This window comes from Ovis canadensis, chromosome 8, assembly GCF_042477335.2.
Source record: "Ovis canadensis isolate MfBH-ARS-UI-01 breed Bighorn chromosome 8, ARS-UI_OviCan_v2, whole genome shotgun sequence".
Lineage (NCBI taxonomy): Eukaryota > Metazoa > Chordata > Mammalia > Artiodactyla > Bovidae > Ovis > Ovis canadensis.
In genome coordinates this window covers 12,782,712-12,804,019 of record NC_091252.1, presented here as the reverse complement: position 1 = coordinate 12,804,019, position 21,308 = coordinate 12,782,712, and the positions used below count along the sequence as shown (strand labels likewise).

Here is a 21,308-nt window from a genome sequence, read left to right as displayed (position 1 = left end):
GTATGTACTTACAATTACAGGTTCTTGTAATAGTCGGAAGAGTGTCCCTACTCGTATACTTCGACAGTTTAAAACTACAGTATCAGAGGAACTTTGGCAGCTTAAAGATACAGGATCAACTAAAGTTTCTTGAGAAATCACTTTGCGACGCTTTAGAGGTGTGGTGATAACAGAATTACCAAACTGAAAAAGAAAAAAAATTTTCACTTAGTAAGTTATTAAAACAAGACGGCAAACTAAGTAGACATAGCAAAGATGACCCAACAGAAGAAATGGAACTATCAAAACATAAAATTGATTTTACTTCAACAGTGCTACATGAGTAAGTATTTATTGATTTTATAACAGTAACGGTAAACTCTTCCTGTTCCACTTTACCCAGTTATTAGGTGAAACTCCAGTAACAGCTAAGCAGAGAAATGGTCCTTTAGGAATCAGATAGCCTGGGTTCAAAAAACAGTTTTACTACCTTTCAATGATGTGATCTTGTAAAACTTATAATAACAACTTCTAAACTGAAAATGCTAGTTTCCTAAACTAAAATGTAACAGTATTTACTCAAATGAGCTAATGCATATACGTAGCTTAGCATGGTGCTTCATGCATGGTAAAAGGCTGGATAAAAGTTATCTAGTAACAGTGGTAGTAGTTGCTATATTTGGATTAAATTAGCAGCTCTTTAGAAAACTGATAATTTAGGAAAATTGCTATTTACATTATAAAATGATGCTTCCTTATATATTAAAAACTATTAAATGACTTGATCTATTGAATTAAGATTTCAATCATTCCCAAATGCAAATTAATCATAATAGAAAAGTATCTTTATAAGTATATATTCAAATTAAATGTAATTAAAAGTAAAGATGTCAAAATCCTTATCACCAAAAAAAGAAAATAAAACAAGATCCTGATTTAAACGAATATTTTTCCAGGTTATTAACAGATATCTATTAGAGAGGTTTAAAACGTTTTTTAGTTTTAGAATTATTTCTTCAAATGAGATTTTACTTAGCTCAATAGTTAAGTTAGGTAATTTCCAGCAATCTAACACTTAAAAATATATTTCTTTTTTGGTACCTTACTCTAAAAAGAAACAAAACAAAAACCAAAAAGCTCCTCTTATTTATATCCTTTATTCATTTTTCTATAGTTGCTTCTATTTTTGATTTTTAACAAATCAAAACTATGTAAGGGACCAACTTATCCTCCGTCACATATTTCGCTATTTTTTCCCATTTGCATTACCTATTAAATTCTGTGGATGGTGTTTTGGTTCACTGCATTGTACTTTCCACTGAAACAAATATATTCAGCTCTTCATTTATTACTTTTGCTTGTGCTGAAATGTTTGGAAAGGCATTTCCTAAGATTACACCAAACTATCAACCTATATTTTTTCTATTATTATAGTTTCTTTTGGTTTTTCATTTCTTACTGATCCCATCTTAACAATCAAATATGTATGTTTCCGTATTTTAATCTACAACTTTCCGAATTCCTGACATATATACGAATTCCTGACATATATACATACAACTTTTTAATATACAAATTTATTTTTTAGGTTCTTTTTACAAAAATAAGAAAATATGCACATAATTTCTGCATCTCAGTATTCTCACTCAACAGTGCCATGTAGAAAATCCTAAGCCATTGACACAGCTCCAATTTTTATTGACAGTGGCTGAGTAATAGTCCACGGCACATATATACTACAGTTTCTTCAGTAATTTCTATGAAAGTGAAAGTGAAGTTTCTGTAATTTCTATGAAAGTGAAAGTGAAGTTTCTGTCGTGTGTGACTTTTTGCGACCCTGTGGAGTAGCCTACCAGGCTCCTCCCTCCAAGGGATTCTCCAGGCAAGAATACTGGAGTGGGTTGCCATTTCCTTCTCCAGGGGATCTTCCCAACCCAGGGATCAAACCCAGGTCTCCCACATTGCAGGCAGATGCTTTAACCTCTGAACGTCCAGGGAAGTCCCTATGTAATTTCTATATCAATCATTAAAATGATTGTTTGCTAATAATTATATTTGTATATATAATCAAAGCACTGGAGGTTAAAGATTCCTTTGAGTCTAGGGAATTAATTACTTGGTCATTCAGTATACATTTTAAATATTTCAGTAGATGCTTTTACTCTTTTTCCAAAAGGCCACAACTTACCTTCTTTTCATCAACATATAAGGAAAGTACCTTTTACCTTGGATTTTTGCCAATGTATGTGTTAACTGATTTTGCATCAATTGTGAAAGTTTGTTAAGTATATGGTTATATTTTATCTTCTTTGATATGTACTTTTCCTATAAAGTTTTATTATCTGAATTTCCCTTCTTTTGGTCTATTCCTACCTTTTTTAAATTTTCTTTTTCCTTCTAACTTTTAAAAGTTCTTGGTTTATTATAGACATCAGCATAGTTTACCCGCATTACAAATACTCCTTTCTAGACATACTGTTGATTGACAGAATTTCTTTTGTCATCTGAATATTTTTAAAATTTCACAGTAAAACATAAAATATACTATAACCATATTATGCTATTAATAAAATATACCCAAGTTAAAATGATCTTTTACTGTCTACTAGATTATACAAATATATGTGCTTTACACTTATATTTTGCTTACTAAAGGCTGATGTTTCTTTTTGTTGAATTTTTACACTTTAAGCCTTTATTTAAAATATATTTTTCTGTATGCTTTAATGTTCATTCAATAATCTTCCCAGTGTTATTTTAAGTTCTACTTAATGAATAATTCATTTTTTTCTATTGATACCACCAAATTATCCTCCCCCCCAAATATTTACATATCAAAGAAGAAATCTGAATAAATGTTAATAAATGTGAAAAGTACCTGGTCTTTCATTCTTGCTTTTCTTGGCAATGTAACTGTATTTAATTCTGAATCTGCTGGAATGCTTCTTAGTTCATGCTCTATTCTACAAGTGTTTTCATTTAGAGCTGCTTCTACTTTTCCAATGGATGGAGCTGGGGAAGAACATGCTGAATCAGCAGGTTGAGGAGAGATGCTCTCTCTTCTGTTAATCCTGTCATTGTCGTCATCGTCATCATCATCATCACTGGACAAAATGACTATAAAGAAAGTGTTAAGTACTTCAGGTATTTCATTCTTGTCAGTTAAAAATGTAAGTCCATGACAAAAGTTGGAAATATACCAAATCTGCTTTGGATCTCCTGATCTGAGGTTAATAAAAATGAAGATACAATCCATTCTATTTGAAGAAAAGTTAAATTTGTAGAGCAATTAAACTGGCATTTTTTATATAACATACAAATGTAAAATTAATTCTACAACTCACCACAATCACCCACACAGAAATATAGACAAGTTACAACATTTACATGTTAATCATGAGGTCTATTTCAGAGTTCCAGAAAGTCTTAGGTATGAAGGGAATTTGCATACAAATTATTCATAAAATAGCATGCATTTTAAAAGTCTGTAAGACTGCATGTGATCAAATAATTTTTATCTCACACAAGAAATCACTAATATCATTACTAGTCTTTGAGAGAACTTGAACCAGTGCCTGAAAGTGAAAGTCACTCAGTAGTGTCTGATTCTTTGTGACCCCATGGACTATACAGTCCATGGCATTCTCTAGGCCAGAATATTGGAGTGGGTAGCCTTTCCCTTCTCTAGGGGATCTTCCCAACCCAGGGACCAAACCCAGGTCTCCTGCATGGCAGGTGAATTTTTTACCAGCTGAGCCACAATTACTGGACCAATGCCTAATATGCAGCAAATCTTACTGAGTAAATGAACATGGGTAAGACATTACATGAAGGTAATTTGCTCTTATACCACGTACTTATTAGTGAATCTTTTCAAACTCATCTCTCTATCAAATTCTGCAGAGCCAGCATACTGCACTTGAGTCAAAATCCAAACTCCTTACTCTGGTTCATAGAAGTATGCAATTTGGACCCAGGCTACTTTCTCATATTACTTCATTTTTTCCTCCAGCTTGTTTCTATCTAACTGTAATTCTCCTAACACTTTTGCACTTTTGTCATCAAATAATTGGTTTAAATACCACTTTTCGATTAACTACCCAATCTGAAGTAAGCACATAGGTACTTGCTTATTCACATCAACTAATTTACATTTCTGTTGTCTTTTGCTGTGGATGTACACTTACTCATTTGTTTCTCCCCACTAAAATAAAGTATAAAGAACAAGAATATTGCTTTTATTTACTGCTATATTTCCAGTGTCCAAAATACTATCTGGTAAAGAAAGTCATGTGTTGAAGAATGTAAAAACTTGTAGGAGCAATTCTGTTTTTCCCTATCATATATCATAAACATAAATGCTTAGTTATTATTTATGAGTCATATAACAAGTCCCAGAGAGGAATCACCCCTAGCATCACACCATTCATCTTTTTAATCTTGCTATCCAGTCTCAAATGTTTTTCAGAAGTGATATTTTTATTAACAGAAAATGTAACAGGCCAGATTAGAAGGCTCAAGACCCTAGTTTTCAAGTCAGTTTACACACACTTGAAAGTTAAGAGTCTTGCCACTTACTAGTCATTTGCCTCAGTTTCTCCTCTGTGATATAGGGGACAACAAAGTCTTAGGAACAAATGATTTAATGTACAAAGGATTTATTAGCATAGTACCTGATGTATAAAAGCTTAAGAAAACTTCATAACTGCTTATATTGTTTATGAAGAGCTACACAGAAGCACATATTCAACAATAAGCCTAGTGTTCAATCTACAGTCATTTTTTTGTGCTTAAGGAACATTAAAACTTCTACATCTTGCTCTATCAGAAACTTATTTTAAAGCTCCAATGCTGCAACAGATAGAACTGTACTACACAGTTCTTGTTTTATTAAGTTAAGGTAAATGAGGGTTGTACTCAATGTCACCATAATTACAAAGCAAATAGGGAGAAAGTATGCAAAGACGATAATAGTTACAAGAGCTGTTCTTATAACTGCTTTAATTCTCTACAAAACATGGAATATAGTCTATAGAAGTATATACCTAAGATTCTGCATCAGAGTCTGCTTTGAACTAAATTCTGTCCCTTTTAAATCCACATACTGAAGCCCTAATCCCCAAAGTGGCTATATGTGGAAACAGGGCATATAGAGAGATAATAAAGGTTACATGGTCTTAAAGGTGAAGCCTCATCTGATAGGACTGGTGTCACAGGAAAAAGACATGCCAGAGATCTCTCTCCCTCTCTGTGAGCACAAAAGGAAGGGCATGTAAAGACACATTAAGAAGGTGGCTGTCTGCAAGCCTGGAAGAGAGGCCTCCACCTGACACCAATCCTGATGGCACCTTAATCTTGGACTTCCAGCATCCAGAACTGTAAGACAATAAATTTAAGCCCATTCAGTCTGTGTTATTCTGTTTTGGCAAGCTAAGCAGACTAATACTGGTCTTTGCATTTACATTGCAAACTTGTTCCCACAGAAATCAGGCTATCTTCTTGCTCACCTCATTCTAGGCAGAATGTCTTTATCAAGTAGCTTTCCCACCTACCTATGTAAAATTCTATAATCTAAATCTGCAAGCTTCTTCACTGTGACACTTGTCACTCTCCATTTCCCAGAACTGCTTCACTTCTCTACCCAGAACTTATCACTGCTTGAGACACTGTGCATTTTATTATTGGACCACCAAGGACACAACAAAAGCTTCATGATAATAAGTCATTTTAACAGGAACACAAATTTAAGAATGAGAAAGTAACAAAAGAGACCTTGAAACCACAAAAATCATTAAAAAAAATCTAAACTCCAACAGCCTATATGTACATAACAATGAGAAGCCTTAAGCATCGATTGCCTCATTTATAGAAGAGTGTTGCATTAGTAACTACCTCACAGGATTGTAAAAACCAAACTAAACTGGTTAGTATATAAACTTTTATAAGCAGGACCAATAAGCATGTAATAAATATCTTAAAACAGAAAATTTTTTTCTATATACATTACTGAGAAACATGGTTTTTAATTTTTCTGGAGGGGAGGGAAACAAAATTAGGCTTTATGGTTTTAATTCATAGTAAACTGCTTAAGGCACCTCAAAACCACATAGATTCACTTTGTTTTTTTTACTTACTAACTCAGTCTTACTAACTTTCAGTTCCCCTCATCCTGGAAATCTCAGCAAGCTGAGTTTCCAGCATGGAAGTCTGGCTCAGAATAATACCCAGTAATTGCCTATTAAGTTTTAGAGTTCTACTTATATCTTACAGTAAAATTTTACATAACAACCCCACCATTAGGAAATATTCAAATGATATTAACATATTTAATACTGCATTGGTATAACACAAAAATGTGTCATAAAATATTCATATTCAATATAGACATCCTCATAACATCATAACAGAGTGTTGGCTTGACAGCTATTATACAGAAATTCCTTTACAAATCAAGCTCTTTCGGAAAATAAGCTAATATACTGGTAAAGGTTAAGGTTTCTTACTTTGAATTAAAATAGGACTTGATACATTTTTGAGGTTGAAAAACTTCTTGATTTTATCCCTTTTATAAGGTGGAGCTTTTCTCTCTGTGAGAGAGTAGGCGGGTATCATTATGAACTAACTGTGATATATTTAACATATTTCAATACATAGTAGCTATGGTTCCTTTTGTGGCCCAAGCAGATTCAGTCTTGGTTACGGAGTGAAGCCTTTTCATTTTAGCTGTGTGCTTCTGACATGACCTTAGCTATTTGTGACTGTTTCCACGCTTCCTGATACAACTCAGTGATTGAGATTTATCTCACACATTTGTGTTCCAGACCTAGAGTCAGCCATTTCTCTGAAGAGCTCTGATTATTTTTAGTGGTAAATGGTATTAGAAACACAGATATGGGATATGGGAACTAAAGTTGTTTTTATACAAGGTTTGCTTACTGTTTCCAGGCATATTTCATGGGTAAAGCTAAGAGATACTTTCTATTCAATAGAAAATATTGATATATAATAAGTTCCAGTATTATCTTCAATTCAAATTCAAAGTTAGTTATTTTTACTTCTTTGATTTTGGTTTTGTATTCCTTTTCTCCAATACTGAACATCTGGTTTCTGGAGACAGTAATATAATTGCTGGCTTGTTTTTATCAACATGTATTTAAAAACAGCAATATTATTATTAATAAAACTACTGAATCCAGTTAGGACTTCTTGGAGTTTTATTTAAACATTAAGGATGTACAGCCACAATATTATTTTAATTTAAATTAATTTGAGATAATTCTGTGCATTCAAGCCACCAACAAGGTATATAAATTCTCCTACCCATCACAAATAAAGAGTAGCATACTATAAACTCTGATCTGCACCTTGCTTTAATTCATTTGATAAAATAGCTTAAAAATCATTCTATACAATATTAAGTTTCCCCCCCTTTCCAGCTACCTACACTAAAGTTTATTTAATCAGTCTATGACTGTTTCCAATCTTATGCTATTTATTACAAAAAGGACTGTATTTCATATACATACACATATGTACATGTGACTAAAGACAGGAAAAGGATTTAGAGGAGGAACAACAGTAGTAAGGGAGTGAATTTTCAGAGTCCTTTCTTTTGTCAAATGCTTTACTGAGCTATGCTAGGCACTTCATGTTATTTTTAAATTTACTCCCTCAATAACACTATCAGGCAGGAAATATATCCACTTAGAGATCAGCGAGATTAAAGTAACTGGGTCAAAGTTAGAAAGTTGGTCCTAACTGGCAACTGACCTAAGACTAGGGCCAAGATCTATGCTCTTTTTTTAAAAAACTACTTAAAATGGATACGGTAAGGACAAAGTCTAAGTCAGTTATTATTTTTCAATTACATAGGCAGTTTTAATAATCTACCCCAAAAGCATGTCATATAATGATACAAAAAACCTTTTAAAACTACACTTCAGAAATATGCTCATGCTCACATTAAAAATATATGTGAAAAATATTAGACCCATATAAGCAATACTAAAGAGAGTAAAATACTTACTTGGATCATTTAGGTCTGACAGGCTTGTTTTCCTTTCTTTCAGGTTTGTGATTTTGGCTACTTTTGCCCTAGACAGAATGACTTTTCCATTAGTATGTAAATAATTCTGTCCACTCTCATCACAACTCACAATAATATCAATTGGAATCTTTCCCACACTGTTGCCATAAAACTTCTTGGCTGGTAATATCGTGTTTTGTGACTTCTGTCCTCCAGAATTCTGGTGAGTTGATGTTCTTAATGATAATCCAGCAGAGTCATTCAAGGTTACAGTTTGTCTGCAGTTTCTCTGCAAATCCTTAGAAAAATGAATACCACAACTTTGGCATTTGGTCTGATTTTCTTTTTCTTTCCCACATTTTGGACAAAATCCACACTGTTTAGAAACCTTAAAATCCAAAAGAAAGAAAGGAAAAAAAAAAGACTGGCATTTTATTTCAACATCATGGAACGACAACAATAATCTCAAAATTAATCTCCTGTTTCTCATCACCATCACTATGGCTACCACAAAATCCTGAATGTTACTTGGGATTTAGCATCACAACACTGGAAGGAATTTTCGAAACCATCTAGTCCAGTAGTCTTCAAATCAGAGTATGTATATTCCTCAAGGGCTACATAAAGATTTTCTAAGGCATACAGGGCATAAATAATCTTAAGGTAAATCAATATTTAGATGTTCAAGTCATACATATAACCCTTCTAAAAACTGGTCTGATTATGCTTATGTCAAAGTATCACCTGCCACAAATGTTCTCATACTTAAAAAAAAAAAAAAAAAAAGAATGCTAAATCCAACTTCCATTTGAAATATTAAAATGGTACATGGCCTTAGGGTATAAAAACCACCAAACCAAACAGAAAGATAATGTTACATGCTGGAAAAATGAATTGATTCTAAGTTCTGGTTAAGACAGTCTTTTACAAGGTAATTTATTTCTAAATTATCAGCGCTACAAAAATAGTTCAAGGAAGGCCAAATCTAGGCCTCTTACAATTATGATACCATTAAAAAAGCTTTTTTGACAGTAGAGTATCATATGATTTTGAAGCCTATAATGTAGAAGGAGTTCAAGGTATTTGGTGACATTACTGTAACAAAGCTCTTTCCATACTCATGTACCTATTTGTGCGAACAAGGTTCTTCAGCACTTACATCTATAAGAAGGAAAACATGAATAGATGCTGAATCCAGTTTCAATATGTAACATAATATTCATCCATGGACATATAAAATAATTGAGAAAAATAGTCTGTAATTAAAAGATGCACCTCCAATAATTTTGCTTTTACATCAAACTTTGTATAAAATATATGGCTTTAATAATTATATACTATTAACAAGTGTATATTATTAATTTGGATGTCCCCAGATCCATATATGAGGAGACTGATCTAAACATTCTATTTTAAAAGGTAACTCCTTTTTACTGTGTCAACTATTACATCCTGTGTGACCTTTTAAATTCAGGATGAAAAATGCTAAATGTCAACTTAAGAATACATAAGAGGATAATATAGTCATTTAAAATTCTTATAGGTGACAGAAGACATCAAGTAGTTGCAGGACCAACAGATAGGTGGTAATTATATATGATTAAATATATAGAATTACATTTAAAAATCCACCAAACTGAATGCTTAAGCTCTATGCATTTTTACTTTAGATAAATTTATGACTCAAAAATATGTACACAAACAAAAAAGGCCTATAAAGACCACTACTCTAGACTTACCTGTTTGCTGTAAAGATGAAAAAAACTGACAGAGAAATTGCTAACTTTGCCCAACTGACCATGACAAAGCTGTTCTAAGATACCAGGTTACCTACTGGAGGGTCTACCCCAGACAACAAAAAGGGATGGAATTTGTTACCCAGATAACACAACGGAATGAAAACCAACCAGGGCAAAATTAAACTTAATAGGTAGAACTTCAGCTTGGCATATGTAGATTGTACTTTTTTTTTGCCCCTCTGCCAAGACATAAAGAATTCAATTATGCTATTCTGAATGCATATGTAATTAGATACAAAGGAGCAGTCCCTACCTACATACTACCTGATGATGAAATATCTAAACCTCTTTAAAAAAAGAAATCTAAACCCCCCTCACTTTCATGATGAGCATAGATCTCCACATCTAGCTAGGTTTTAAACACATCCATTTACGTGAAAACTGGACCCTCATTTGTCACAGTGGAAGTCAGCTCTATGTAAGCTAATTCTGTCTTTTACTAAGAAGAATCAAGGATATCATCAAGCTGGGTTCAGACTGGCTCCAATGCTTTAGTGTCTATAATAAAGGGTACATTTCAATAAAAAGAACCCTATGGAAAAACAATACTTTCACATATTTGCTTTTATAAAATTGATATTGAAACAGAAAAAGCACTTCCCTACTATTAAAAATTTTAATATTAAAATATAGAAGGAACTAGATCATAAGCTATTATCATATGCCATCCACAGGCTAAGAAACAGGTATCTTAGAACTGTTTGCAGCAATTAGGAACAAAATGCAGATCAGCTTAACAAAACATGGTATTACGATGTTCACGATAAAAACTAGAGATTAAGAATTTTATCAACCTAGTGATCAAAAAACTAGAATCTCAACATTATTCAATTATTTTTAGTAAAGTAGCAAATTTTCATAACAGTTTTATGTTAAATATAAATTCCTTCAGAAAACAAAGATTAATTAAAGTGTCATTTCCCCCCTCTTTGGTCAATGGAACACTTTAAATCCAGATCTCATTATCACATATTATCTGCCAGTCTATACACATTAATAATAATCTGTATACTTAATAAGAATAAGCATGTCTTTGATGAGACACCACTGAGACAATTTCATGTTTTGTTAAATATTCCGAACCTGTTATAATCTCATTAAATACCAAAGACTTCATTTTCTTACAAGCAGTATGTAATGTGAAATTTCACAGACTGTACATGGAAAGAAAAACCACTCATCTTGTTAAAAAATTTAAAATTACACAGACAATGGCTACAATCTATTCTTTATCTCCACTAGGAAAAGAATAAGCGGCACAGAAGTAAAGAGTAAAAAGAAAGAAAATATATTTTCGAAGTTAAAAAAAATTCTGAGGCTTTTAGCGGGCATGCCTAAGGAAGGAAGGATGGTGTGTGTGTGGGAAGCAGCTTTCTTCTTTTCCCCTCCTTTCCAGGGGTCCAGCAAAGGGCTAAGCAGTGTGGGTGATAACAGCAGAGCCCAAGCCAACCTTAGGCTTGTGTGCCAGAAGACTGGTCACAGAAAACTCAACTGAGCAAATACACTGGAGATAATGGCAGAGAGGTTTCTCAGTCAGAGAAGGGAGTTACAAAAGCATGCAAAGCACAAAAGGCTAAAATAAACACTGTGGTGTTGGACTAGAATTGGAGTTATTAATGTACACTCATGACTTTTAATATATACTAAATAGTAACACATATATACACAAATATTCCTAGTTCACTCTGCTGAGAGGGCCTACAAGTTTGACACCCAGTAGCAACAAGCACAACTATTGCCCAAATATCTTCCTTTCACTTATACAAACAATGATTCCTTGGAGAAATGCATGACTACAGAGCTGATACAGAGAAATACAAAGAAATCTAGACCACCTGGTTATACCAGAAAGCAGGTACTCAAATAATGATGGGGATACGTCAAAAAGAAAACAGCCAGCTTGAAGAACTTTCCATGGGCCAAATCTAGGGCAATTTGAGCATCAAACTGCTCAAACTGCTCAAATTGCTCAGCTGTGGAGAATAACCTTTCTGAGAAAAATAAGAATCTATGTCTCCATGCTGATAACAATAGAAACTATGGTAAATGTGAGATAAGAAAAAATTCTTATTAACAAGTAAGTATAGAAACACTAGGGAACTCCCAGGTGGCTCAGTGGTAAAGAATCTGCTTGCCAGTGCAGGAGATTTAAGTTAGATCCCTGGGTCGGAAAGAGTAGGAAATGGCAACTTGCTCCAATATTTCTGCCTGGAAAATTCCATGGACTGAGAAGCCTGGCAGGCTACAGTCCATAGAGTCACAGAGTCAGACATGTAATGAGTAACTGAGTACACAGAAATACCCATTAAAAACACCTACTAAAATACCTGGAAAACAAGACAGCAAAAGAGACACAGATGTATAGAACAGTCTTTTGGTGTCTTTTGGACTCTGTGGGAGAGGGAGAGGGTGGGATGATTTGGAAGAATGGCATTGAAACATGTATATCATATATGAAATGAAAAATAAAATAAATATAAAAAGAGAAAAAAAAAACTAAAAATAAAATACCTGGAAAAATCTAGAAGAGTACATCTTAAACAAGATAAAAGTGAGTATCAGCAATAACGTCAAAATCAACATTATATACCTCCTGATATGATGCAATAAGATCATAGCATCACCTCTGAGGAATCTTGAAAAATACAGACATCATGAAGAACCTGCAGACCAATTCAACGTGAGGTACAAAATAAGTGGCCTATATTTCTTACAAATATCAAGGTTACGAATGACAAAGGAACATCAAGGAATTATTCCAGATTAAAGAAGACTGAAGATCACCACCACTCAGTCTAACATGATCCTGAACTGGATCCTGTTTCCATAAAGGACAGGGTTAGAGAAAATGTGAATGGAGTTTGTGCATTAGATGATCATTCTGGATCCATGTTAATTAAACATTTTTGACAGTTGTACTCTGGTTATACATGAGAATTTTATTTAAAAAAATTCTGATTGAGAGAGATTATGTGAAGTATGGTGTAGGGAAGTATTCATACGTCTTTTCAAAAAGATATATATTCTGGATTTGTGACAGTTGAAAAATGATCTAATGAAGGCAGAAAAGTTTGCCAAAGTAACCTTTTCTAGTTCTCTCGCAGTCCTATTTGAAAAGATCACTACAATTTAATAAGTACTAAAAATAGTATTAATAAAAATACCAACTGATTAGCAGCAAAGAATAATTTCTCTACCCACCTCTAAATCAGTTAAACATTTTTTGGAAGCAGGAGACGGAGAAGGTGGGGTAGACTGATATGTACTACTGTGACGTTTCTGTGCAACTTTCCTTTTAATTTCAGACTCCAGGTGTGATTCAGACTCTTCTGTTTTTTTCATTATACGATCTAAAAAAAAAAAAGGGAGGGGGAAGTACTAAAATTAAGCTTTATAAATTTCTCATTTTTCACCATGAAAAAAATACTAACTCATATTGTCAAATGATGTTTTAACTAAAAGAAACTAATGTTTCAATATGTACGAGAGAGAAAAATAGAACTTTAGGCCAGAGCCAGTAGCCATCTCCTGGTTGCTCTTGTCTGTCCTTCACCAGGATCACTTTCCACCTGCTCTACCGAGTACCATTTCCATCAAGTGTACCAATACTCTCTTCAGCTTGCTCTGCGCTACTAAGGCAACAGAGCACCTTCTGCACTGAGTCACGCACACGGTTCTTTTTCCTACATTATTGTTCTTAGATCAGTAATGAGAAAAATATGAATTCAAATGTTGGGTACAACTGTTTCGATAAAGGAAAGTAATTCTCAATTTAATGGCTTTTTAGATTCAAGACACATGAAAGAGAATTCTCTTCATTATTTTTCAATGTAAAGTCAACCATTTTCATTTCTAATTAATTCATAATTAGAATTTTAAAATGATTTCACAAATTTCAAAAAGAACAATTTAAAATTCATTACAATTTGACTTCATCAGCAAAGAAAACTGAACATGTATCTAAATCAAAAGTTAATGAACCTATGCTGATGACTAATTCATGTTGTTGTATGGCAGAAACCAACACATTGTAACGCAATTATCCTCCAAATAAAAATAAAATGAAAAGGCATTAAAAGTTAATAAATCTAAAACAAAGGTGTTCTACCTGCATAATCCCAAGTATGTTAAATATTTCCATTTTCCTATCTTTAACATCCTCTAAAACTGTCTTAAGAAACCCATGCAATTATTGTTGCTTGGTACAATCACAGAGTTCTACCTCCTCAGCATTTGCTCAGTCAGAATACATTTATTTTCCTGGACACCAAAGCTAGAAATCTACGTAATCACTGACTTGTCCCAGTGAGTCCTTCCTCACAGTCAAGGGAATTCTACTACAGTCAAGGGTCTTAAACTCATTCCTTCCTCTCCAATTCCACTGCCACTATATTTCAGATGCTTAACTCCTGCCTAAATTGATCTCCCTCATTCCAATTTTGTCTGCTTCAAACCATTCTCCACTACTGCCGAAGTGCTCTTTCAAATGATCTAATCATTCTAATGTTTAAAGTGTTAGTCACGCAGTCATGTCAGACTCTTTGTGACCCCAAAGACTGTAGCCTGCCAGGATTCTCTCTGTGGGATTTTCCAAGCAAGAATGCTGGAGTGGGTTGGCATTTCCTTCTCCCTAATGCTGAAAATCTTTCAATAATTTCAGTAGCTTAGGAAAAAAGTCTAAACCCCATATCTCGGCAAGGTGAAGTATGTATTGATATTCCAGTCTTAATTTTAAAGAGAAACAAAAACCCTATACCTCAAAGAAGTGCATTTCTTCAGGGTATTTTCTTTCTCACCCTCATATATATGTCATTCTCTTTGCAAGCAAAGTCCTCCCTATTTATCTAGTAAACTCAAACTATTCTTCATGAAGAAGCTACCTCTGGCCCACACTATGCATGATGAAGCACATCCTCAGAGCTTCCACAGCACTTTATCCATACTTCTATTAGCACTCATTTCATTCTCTGCTAATTATTTACACTGATCTGTTTCCTCCATTATACTGTCGGCTCTGAAAAAGTAGAAACAATGTTTTACTCATGTTTTCTCAGTGTTTAGAAACTGCACAAGGCAAGGGCTCAAAACAAGTTTACTGGGTTAATGAATCACATTACAAAACATCATATGACACAGGTTTTAGTAACAGATCTAGATATGTCAGGACTCAGCCCGGGAGAGGAAGGAAAAGCTGCTCCCAAGAACACCTTAGGTTACGGAGCAGCTGCTCCAGCCAGAGCATCCAGGTGTTAGTTATATTCCTATGAAAGCTAACATTGGTATGGCTTAAATGGATTAGATCAGATCTAAAAAGAAGTTTCCAAATAAATGAGTATTAAAGAACTACAATGTGGCACTAAGGAAAAGAAAAAAAAAAGGAGGCAGACAAGATATGGAATTCAGAAAATATACAGTTATCTGGAATACACAACCGATTACTGGCATAATTTAATTTACAGAGACAGCTATCTTAAAACATGGGACTTTTTTTCTCCTCCAACTTTTTTTGGTCTTACTAATTAAATTTTTGTATGTATATAAAACAGCTTTTTCCTTTTAAACATATTTTAGGAATCTCTGTAATCCCTACAAAATCTTTGCAAATCATTTTGCTCAAGTATGTCTCTGTATTGTTTTCCTGCCAGACCCTACTTAGAGAATGACATATTAAAAACTATTATCATTTCAATCCAGATCATATAATCACACTCTTCTGTCCACTGCTGCTATCTCATCATGTCTCTGTCACATTTTTCTCTACCACATAATTAACAAGGGAGAAACGAGTGGCCCAAGCCCTGAAAGAAACAGGAAAAATTTTACTGATCATAGAGAAAAACAGTTATATATGCACATCTTTATCCACTCCTGTGTCGATGAGCATCCAGGATGCTTCCTGGCTACTGCCATCACAATGCTCTATCTATTGCTGCTCTGGCTATTACAATGCTCTGGCTAGTGCTGGCAGTGCTTCAATGAACACTGGCGTGCAGGGATCTTTTCAAACTGTGGTTTTCTCTGGGTATATGCTCAGGAGTGAGATAGGTAAGATCTTACGGGAGCTCTGTTTTTGGTCTTTTAGGGAAGCTCCATACTGTTCTCCACAGTGGCTGTACCAATTTACATTCCCACCAACAAGGTAGAAGGGTTCCTTTTTCTTCTTGACAAATATACACCACTATATATAGAACAGGTAACTAAATACACACACACATACCAGAAGAGAAACCCAGAACCAATATACAAAGTACCAAAAGAGCTAATGTTAAATAATCCAGTACTACGACTGGCTCACTAATTACTCTGAGAAAATTAATTCTGGAGAAACTCATTTTGGCAAATTAGATAAAAAAGAAACTGCTTTCCCAACTTAAAGATTTACACTATAAGATGGCATTTAAAATACTGCCTTCAATATTGTACTTAATCCTCATTTATGGCCTAACAAGCCCAATCCTGTAATCATTTCATGGGCCCAATTAAATAATGTGCTAGCAATCAGTAATTTCCTCACCTGGAAATATAAGATGTTCATTTACACTGAACACCTAATGTTCATATGTTCCCCCCAAAGTTTATTTTACAATAGCTTATATATATATTAGTATATCCTTTTTCAGCTGGATTTTATCTGTAATATGGAAACTTCTGTATCATTGTTATTACAAAATGACTTCAAAGATTTTCATTAATTTTTAAGAAAACAAATTTTGCCCCCCCAAAAAAGACAATAGAGGAAAACAATTTTAAAATCTTACCCCTCCCTCAATCAAGATTATAGGGTACCAAAAGAAAGAGACAGAAACAGAAAGAACGACATACTTAGAAGTTTTAAGATGAAGCTTTGTCTTAAGGTAAACACAGCTAAGAAGATTATGATAATTCATGTGAAAATTAACTAGCTTCAAATTAGAGCCAGAAACATAAAATGGCTAAATACTTAAAACTTGATGAGTATAAAAAAACAGCAAACCCCTAACAAGAGGCTCATGAAAGTTTTAGCAGCTGACTATGAAAGGTATTTCCAAACCCTCAAAGTACTCCAGGGAGATACTTAAGATAAAACCTATCCCCAATCCCACCACCTTTTAGGGATGAGAAGGTGAATAGAGTATTAATCCAAGACCACGCAAAACAAACACCAATATTAAGATGGGGCGCCATAAAACTCCTAAAAGAAAACATAAGCAGAACATTCTCTGCCATAAATCATACCAATGTTTTCTTAGGTCAGTCTCTCAAAGCAACAGAAATAAAAGCAAAAAATAAAAATAAAAAATAAACCAATGAGACCTAATCCAACTAACAAGCTTTTGCACAGCTAAAGAAACCATCAGCCAAACAAAGACAATCTATGAACTGGGAGAAATTATTTGCAGATGATGTGACCAAAAAGGGCTTAATTTCCCAAAATATATAAATAGCTCATGAAAAACAAACAACCTATTCAAAAAATAGGCAAAAGACGAAAACAGACATTTCTCCAAAGAAGACATACAAAGGGACAACAGGTGCATGAAAAGATGCTCAACATTACTAATTACTAGAGATTATTAGAGAAGTGCAAATCAAAAGCTACAATGAGCCATCACCTCACACCAGTCAGAATGACCACTATCAAAAAATCTGCAATAAATGCTGGAGAGGATGTGGAGAAAAGGAAACCCTTCTGCACTACTGGTGGGAATGTAAACTGATACAGCCATTATGAAGAACAGCATGGAGAGTGCTTTAAAAAAACAAACAAACTAGGAATAAACCTACCATATGACCCAGCAATCCCACCACTGGGCATACACCCTGAGAAAACTGCAATTCTAAAAGACATATGCACCCCAATGTTCACTGCAACACTATTTACAACTGCCAGGACATGGAAGCAACCTAGATGTCCACCCACACAAGAATGCATTAAGAAGACGTGATACATATATACAACAGAATATTACTCAGCCTTGAAAAAGAATAAATGTGTCAGTTCCAGTGAGGCAGATGAAACTAGAGCCTGTTATACAGAGTGAAATATGTCAGAAGAGAAAACCAAATATATTTTAACACAGATACATGGAATCTAGAAAACTGCTATTGATGAACCTATTAGCAGGGAAGGAATGGAGATGCAGATGAAGAGAACGGATTTGTGGACACAGTGGGACGAATGGAGAAAGTAGCACTGACATACATACACTATCACATGTACAACAGATGGTTGGCGAGAAGCTGCTCTGTAACACAAGGAGCCCAGTCTGGTGCTCTGTGATGATTAGAGAGGCGGCACGGGACAAGCGGAGGGAGGCTCCGGAGGGAAGGGATACGTGTACAATCACGGCTGATTCGTGTTGCTGTATGGCAGAAACCAATAATGTTGCAAAGCAAGTTTCTTAAAATTAAAAAATTTTAAATAAAACATTCTTTACAATAAAAAAAATCTACAATGAGGTATCACCCTATACCAGTCAGAATGGCCATCATGAAAACATCCAGCAACAATAAACGTTGGAGAGGGTGTGGAGAAAAGAAAACCCTCCTACACTGTTAGCAGGAATATAAATTAGTGCAGCCACTATGGAGAACAGTATGGAGTTCCTCAAAAAACTAAAACTATAACTACTATATGATCTAGCAATCCAGACAAAACTCTGGTTCAAAAAGACACATGCAGGCTTCTGGTTAAAGACGATGGAGTAGGACGTACTCCTCCTGCAAGGACACCGAAATAACAACTAGCTTTTGAACAACCACTGACAGGAGAACGCTGCTGCTGCTGCTAAGTCACTTCAGTTGTGTCCGACTGTGCGACCCCACAGATGGCAGGAGAACAATGGAACCCACCAAAAAAAATGTACCCCACATCCAAAGACCAAGGAGAAGCTGCAGCGAGACAGTAGGAGGGGGGCAATCATGATACAATCAAATCCCATACCTGCCAGTGGATGATGTACAAACTGGGGAACAATAATACCAAACAAGTTCTCCCACTATCGTGAAGGTTCTCAACTCCACATCAGGCTTCACAGCCTAGGGATCTGGAAAAGGACTGGGAATGCCCAGGGAGTATGAGCTTGAAGGCCAGTGGGATTTGACTACAGGACTTCCACAGGACTGGAGGAAACAGAGACTCCAGTCTTGGAGGGCACAGACAAAACCTTGCCCACACCAAGACCCAGAGAAAAAGAGCAGTGACCCCACAGGAGACTGAACCAAAACCCCCTGGTAGTGCTGAAGGGTCTCCTGTGGAGGCATGGGTTGGCAGAGTCGGAGACTCTTTGTGACCCCATGGGCTGTAGCCCACCATGCTCCTCTGTCCGTGGGGTTCTCCAGGCAAGAACACTGGAGTGGGGTGCCATGCTCTTCTCAGGGGATCTTCCTGACCCAGGGATCAAACCCATGACTCTTGCATCTCCTGCATTGGCAGGTGAGTTTTTACAACTAGTGCCACCTTTGTTGGATCATACATAATTACCTTAATCAGTAATTACCTTAAATGGATTAAATGTACCAATTAAAAGACACAGACAGGCTGTGTGGATGAAAACAAACACATGTATGCACTTCCACGTAGCACGTCACTCTGCTGGAACCCCCAAACTGCATGTCGTTATTTTCTGATGTTAGTTTACTCACATTCCCATTATGACTTGCAATTCTAATTAGCTTTTATTTTTTTTGTCTGGCTATTTCTTGTGAAAACTGATAAACATCTATTACTAATGTGCTTACGAAACTCTCTCACTCACTCAATACCACTGTATCATGATTGATCAACAGAAAAATAACAGAATTCTTAATACCCAAAGCTACTATTTAATAGAAAAGCCTGTCATTCCTTTTTAAAATCCAGATGCATATGAGAATTATCTTTGAATTAAAAAAAAAATACCAATGCCTGTTTCATTTTTTTTCAAAGCTCCAGATACGCTTCTAACGAGCAGCCATGTTTGAAAACAACTGGACTATATTATGATATTTTACTTTTACCTAGCTGGTTTCCTTTTTGCTATTTCATATTCAATGCTCTCATATCATTCACTTTATATTTTCCAATTTCTCCATCTCTTCTTTGATATTCTTTCTTATCAAGTGTAGCAGAAAGGCTTTTGTATACATACATACAAATAGCATGTATAATATATATATTTTAGAAAACTTACCAATTTTTGCCTAACTAAAAACCTTGCAATATTTTGATTCCACTTGTTTAATATGAAAAGAATGCTAGATTTATAATTAAAAAAATAAACAGGTATGCAACAAGAAATCAAAGGTGTACTGTATAGCACAAGTAACTATAGTCAGTATCTTGTAATAATCTATAATGGAAAATAATCTTAAAAATAATATATATGTATATGTATAACTGAATCACCTTGCTTTGCACCTGAAACATTGTAAATCAACTCTACTTCAATAAAATATATATATTATGGATAAGAATAAATAAATATATTAAGGCAAATTTAAAAAAATTACATGCACTCCAATGTTCAGAGCAACACTGTTTGGAATAGTCAAGACATGGATGCAAGCTAAATGTCCGTCAACAGATGAACGTGTGACAGACAGACAGGAATACCACCCCACCATAAAAAAGAAAGAAAGAATGCCATCTGTAGCAACATGGATGGACCTAGAGGTTATCATACTAAATGAAGTAAGTCAGACAGATTATCATATGACATCACACATCAATATATGTGGGATCTAAAGTATGATACAAATGAACTCAATTAAAAATACCAGAAACAGACTCACAGACAGAAAACAAAGGGGACAGGGGTGAGACAAATAAATTAGGAGTTAGGGATTAGCAGATACAAACTACTATATATAAAATAGACAAATGCCAAGATAAGGCCCTACTGTATAGCACAGAGAACTATATTCAACATCTTGTATTAATAATAATCTAGTGGAAAAGAATATGAAAAACAACGCATACTATACATATAACTGAATCATTCTGCTGTACACCAGAAACTAAAACTGTAAATCAACTATACTTTGATTAAAAAAAGAAAAAGATTAGAGTATTTCCTGGTGGATTTTCTAGCTCAATGTCTTTTTAATATACCACCCTATGTCCAGGTATGCAGAAAAGGTAAATATGGAAGCTATTATGAGACAAGTAAAAGTGGTTGAATCTACGCTTTAAAAAAGAATGGTCCTCCATAAAAAGACTGTTTAGAGTAGCTCTCCTCATAAAAAAAACAAACAGACAAACCTAGCAACAACTCAGGTATCCATCATAGGAGATCGATAAATAAACTGTTACAGCCCTACAATACAATACTAGAGAAGAACAAACTGCTGACGCACCAACACTGGTGAATGCCGAAAATTCATCCTGAGTGAAAAGAAGACGTACATAAAAGTGTATACACTGTATTACTCCACTTACGTGAGAATGGTTACCTATGATGGGGCAGTGATGAGAAGTAACTGGTAGGAACACGAGGGAATATTCTGAAGTGATGATATCATTTACACTATGTGTTCCCAGGGCC

The 21,308-nt window shown here is 34.7% G+C and overlaps 1 protein-coding gene across 1 annotated transcript in view; it reads right to left on the bottom strand.

Annotated features, from left to right (window-relative positions):
• The window catches only part of LOC138444708 (uncharacterized), a 292,168-nt gene that overhangs the window by 196,627 nt on the left and 74,233 nt on the right, over positions 1-21,308 (bottom strand). The window contains exons 8-11 of the mRNA XM_069598026.1: positions 13,006-13,154; positions 8,006-8,393; positions 2,858-3,096; positions 13-183 (exon numbers count right to left, since the gene is read on the bottom strand). Of these exons, the coding sequence (XP_069454127.1) occupies positions 13-183; positions 2,858-3,096; positions 8,006-8,393; positions 13,006-13,154 (947 nt within the window). The remainder of the gene's footprint in view (positions 1-12; positions 184-2,857; positions 3,097-8,005; positions 8,394-13,005; positions 13,155-21,308) is intronic.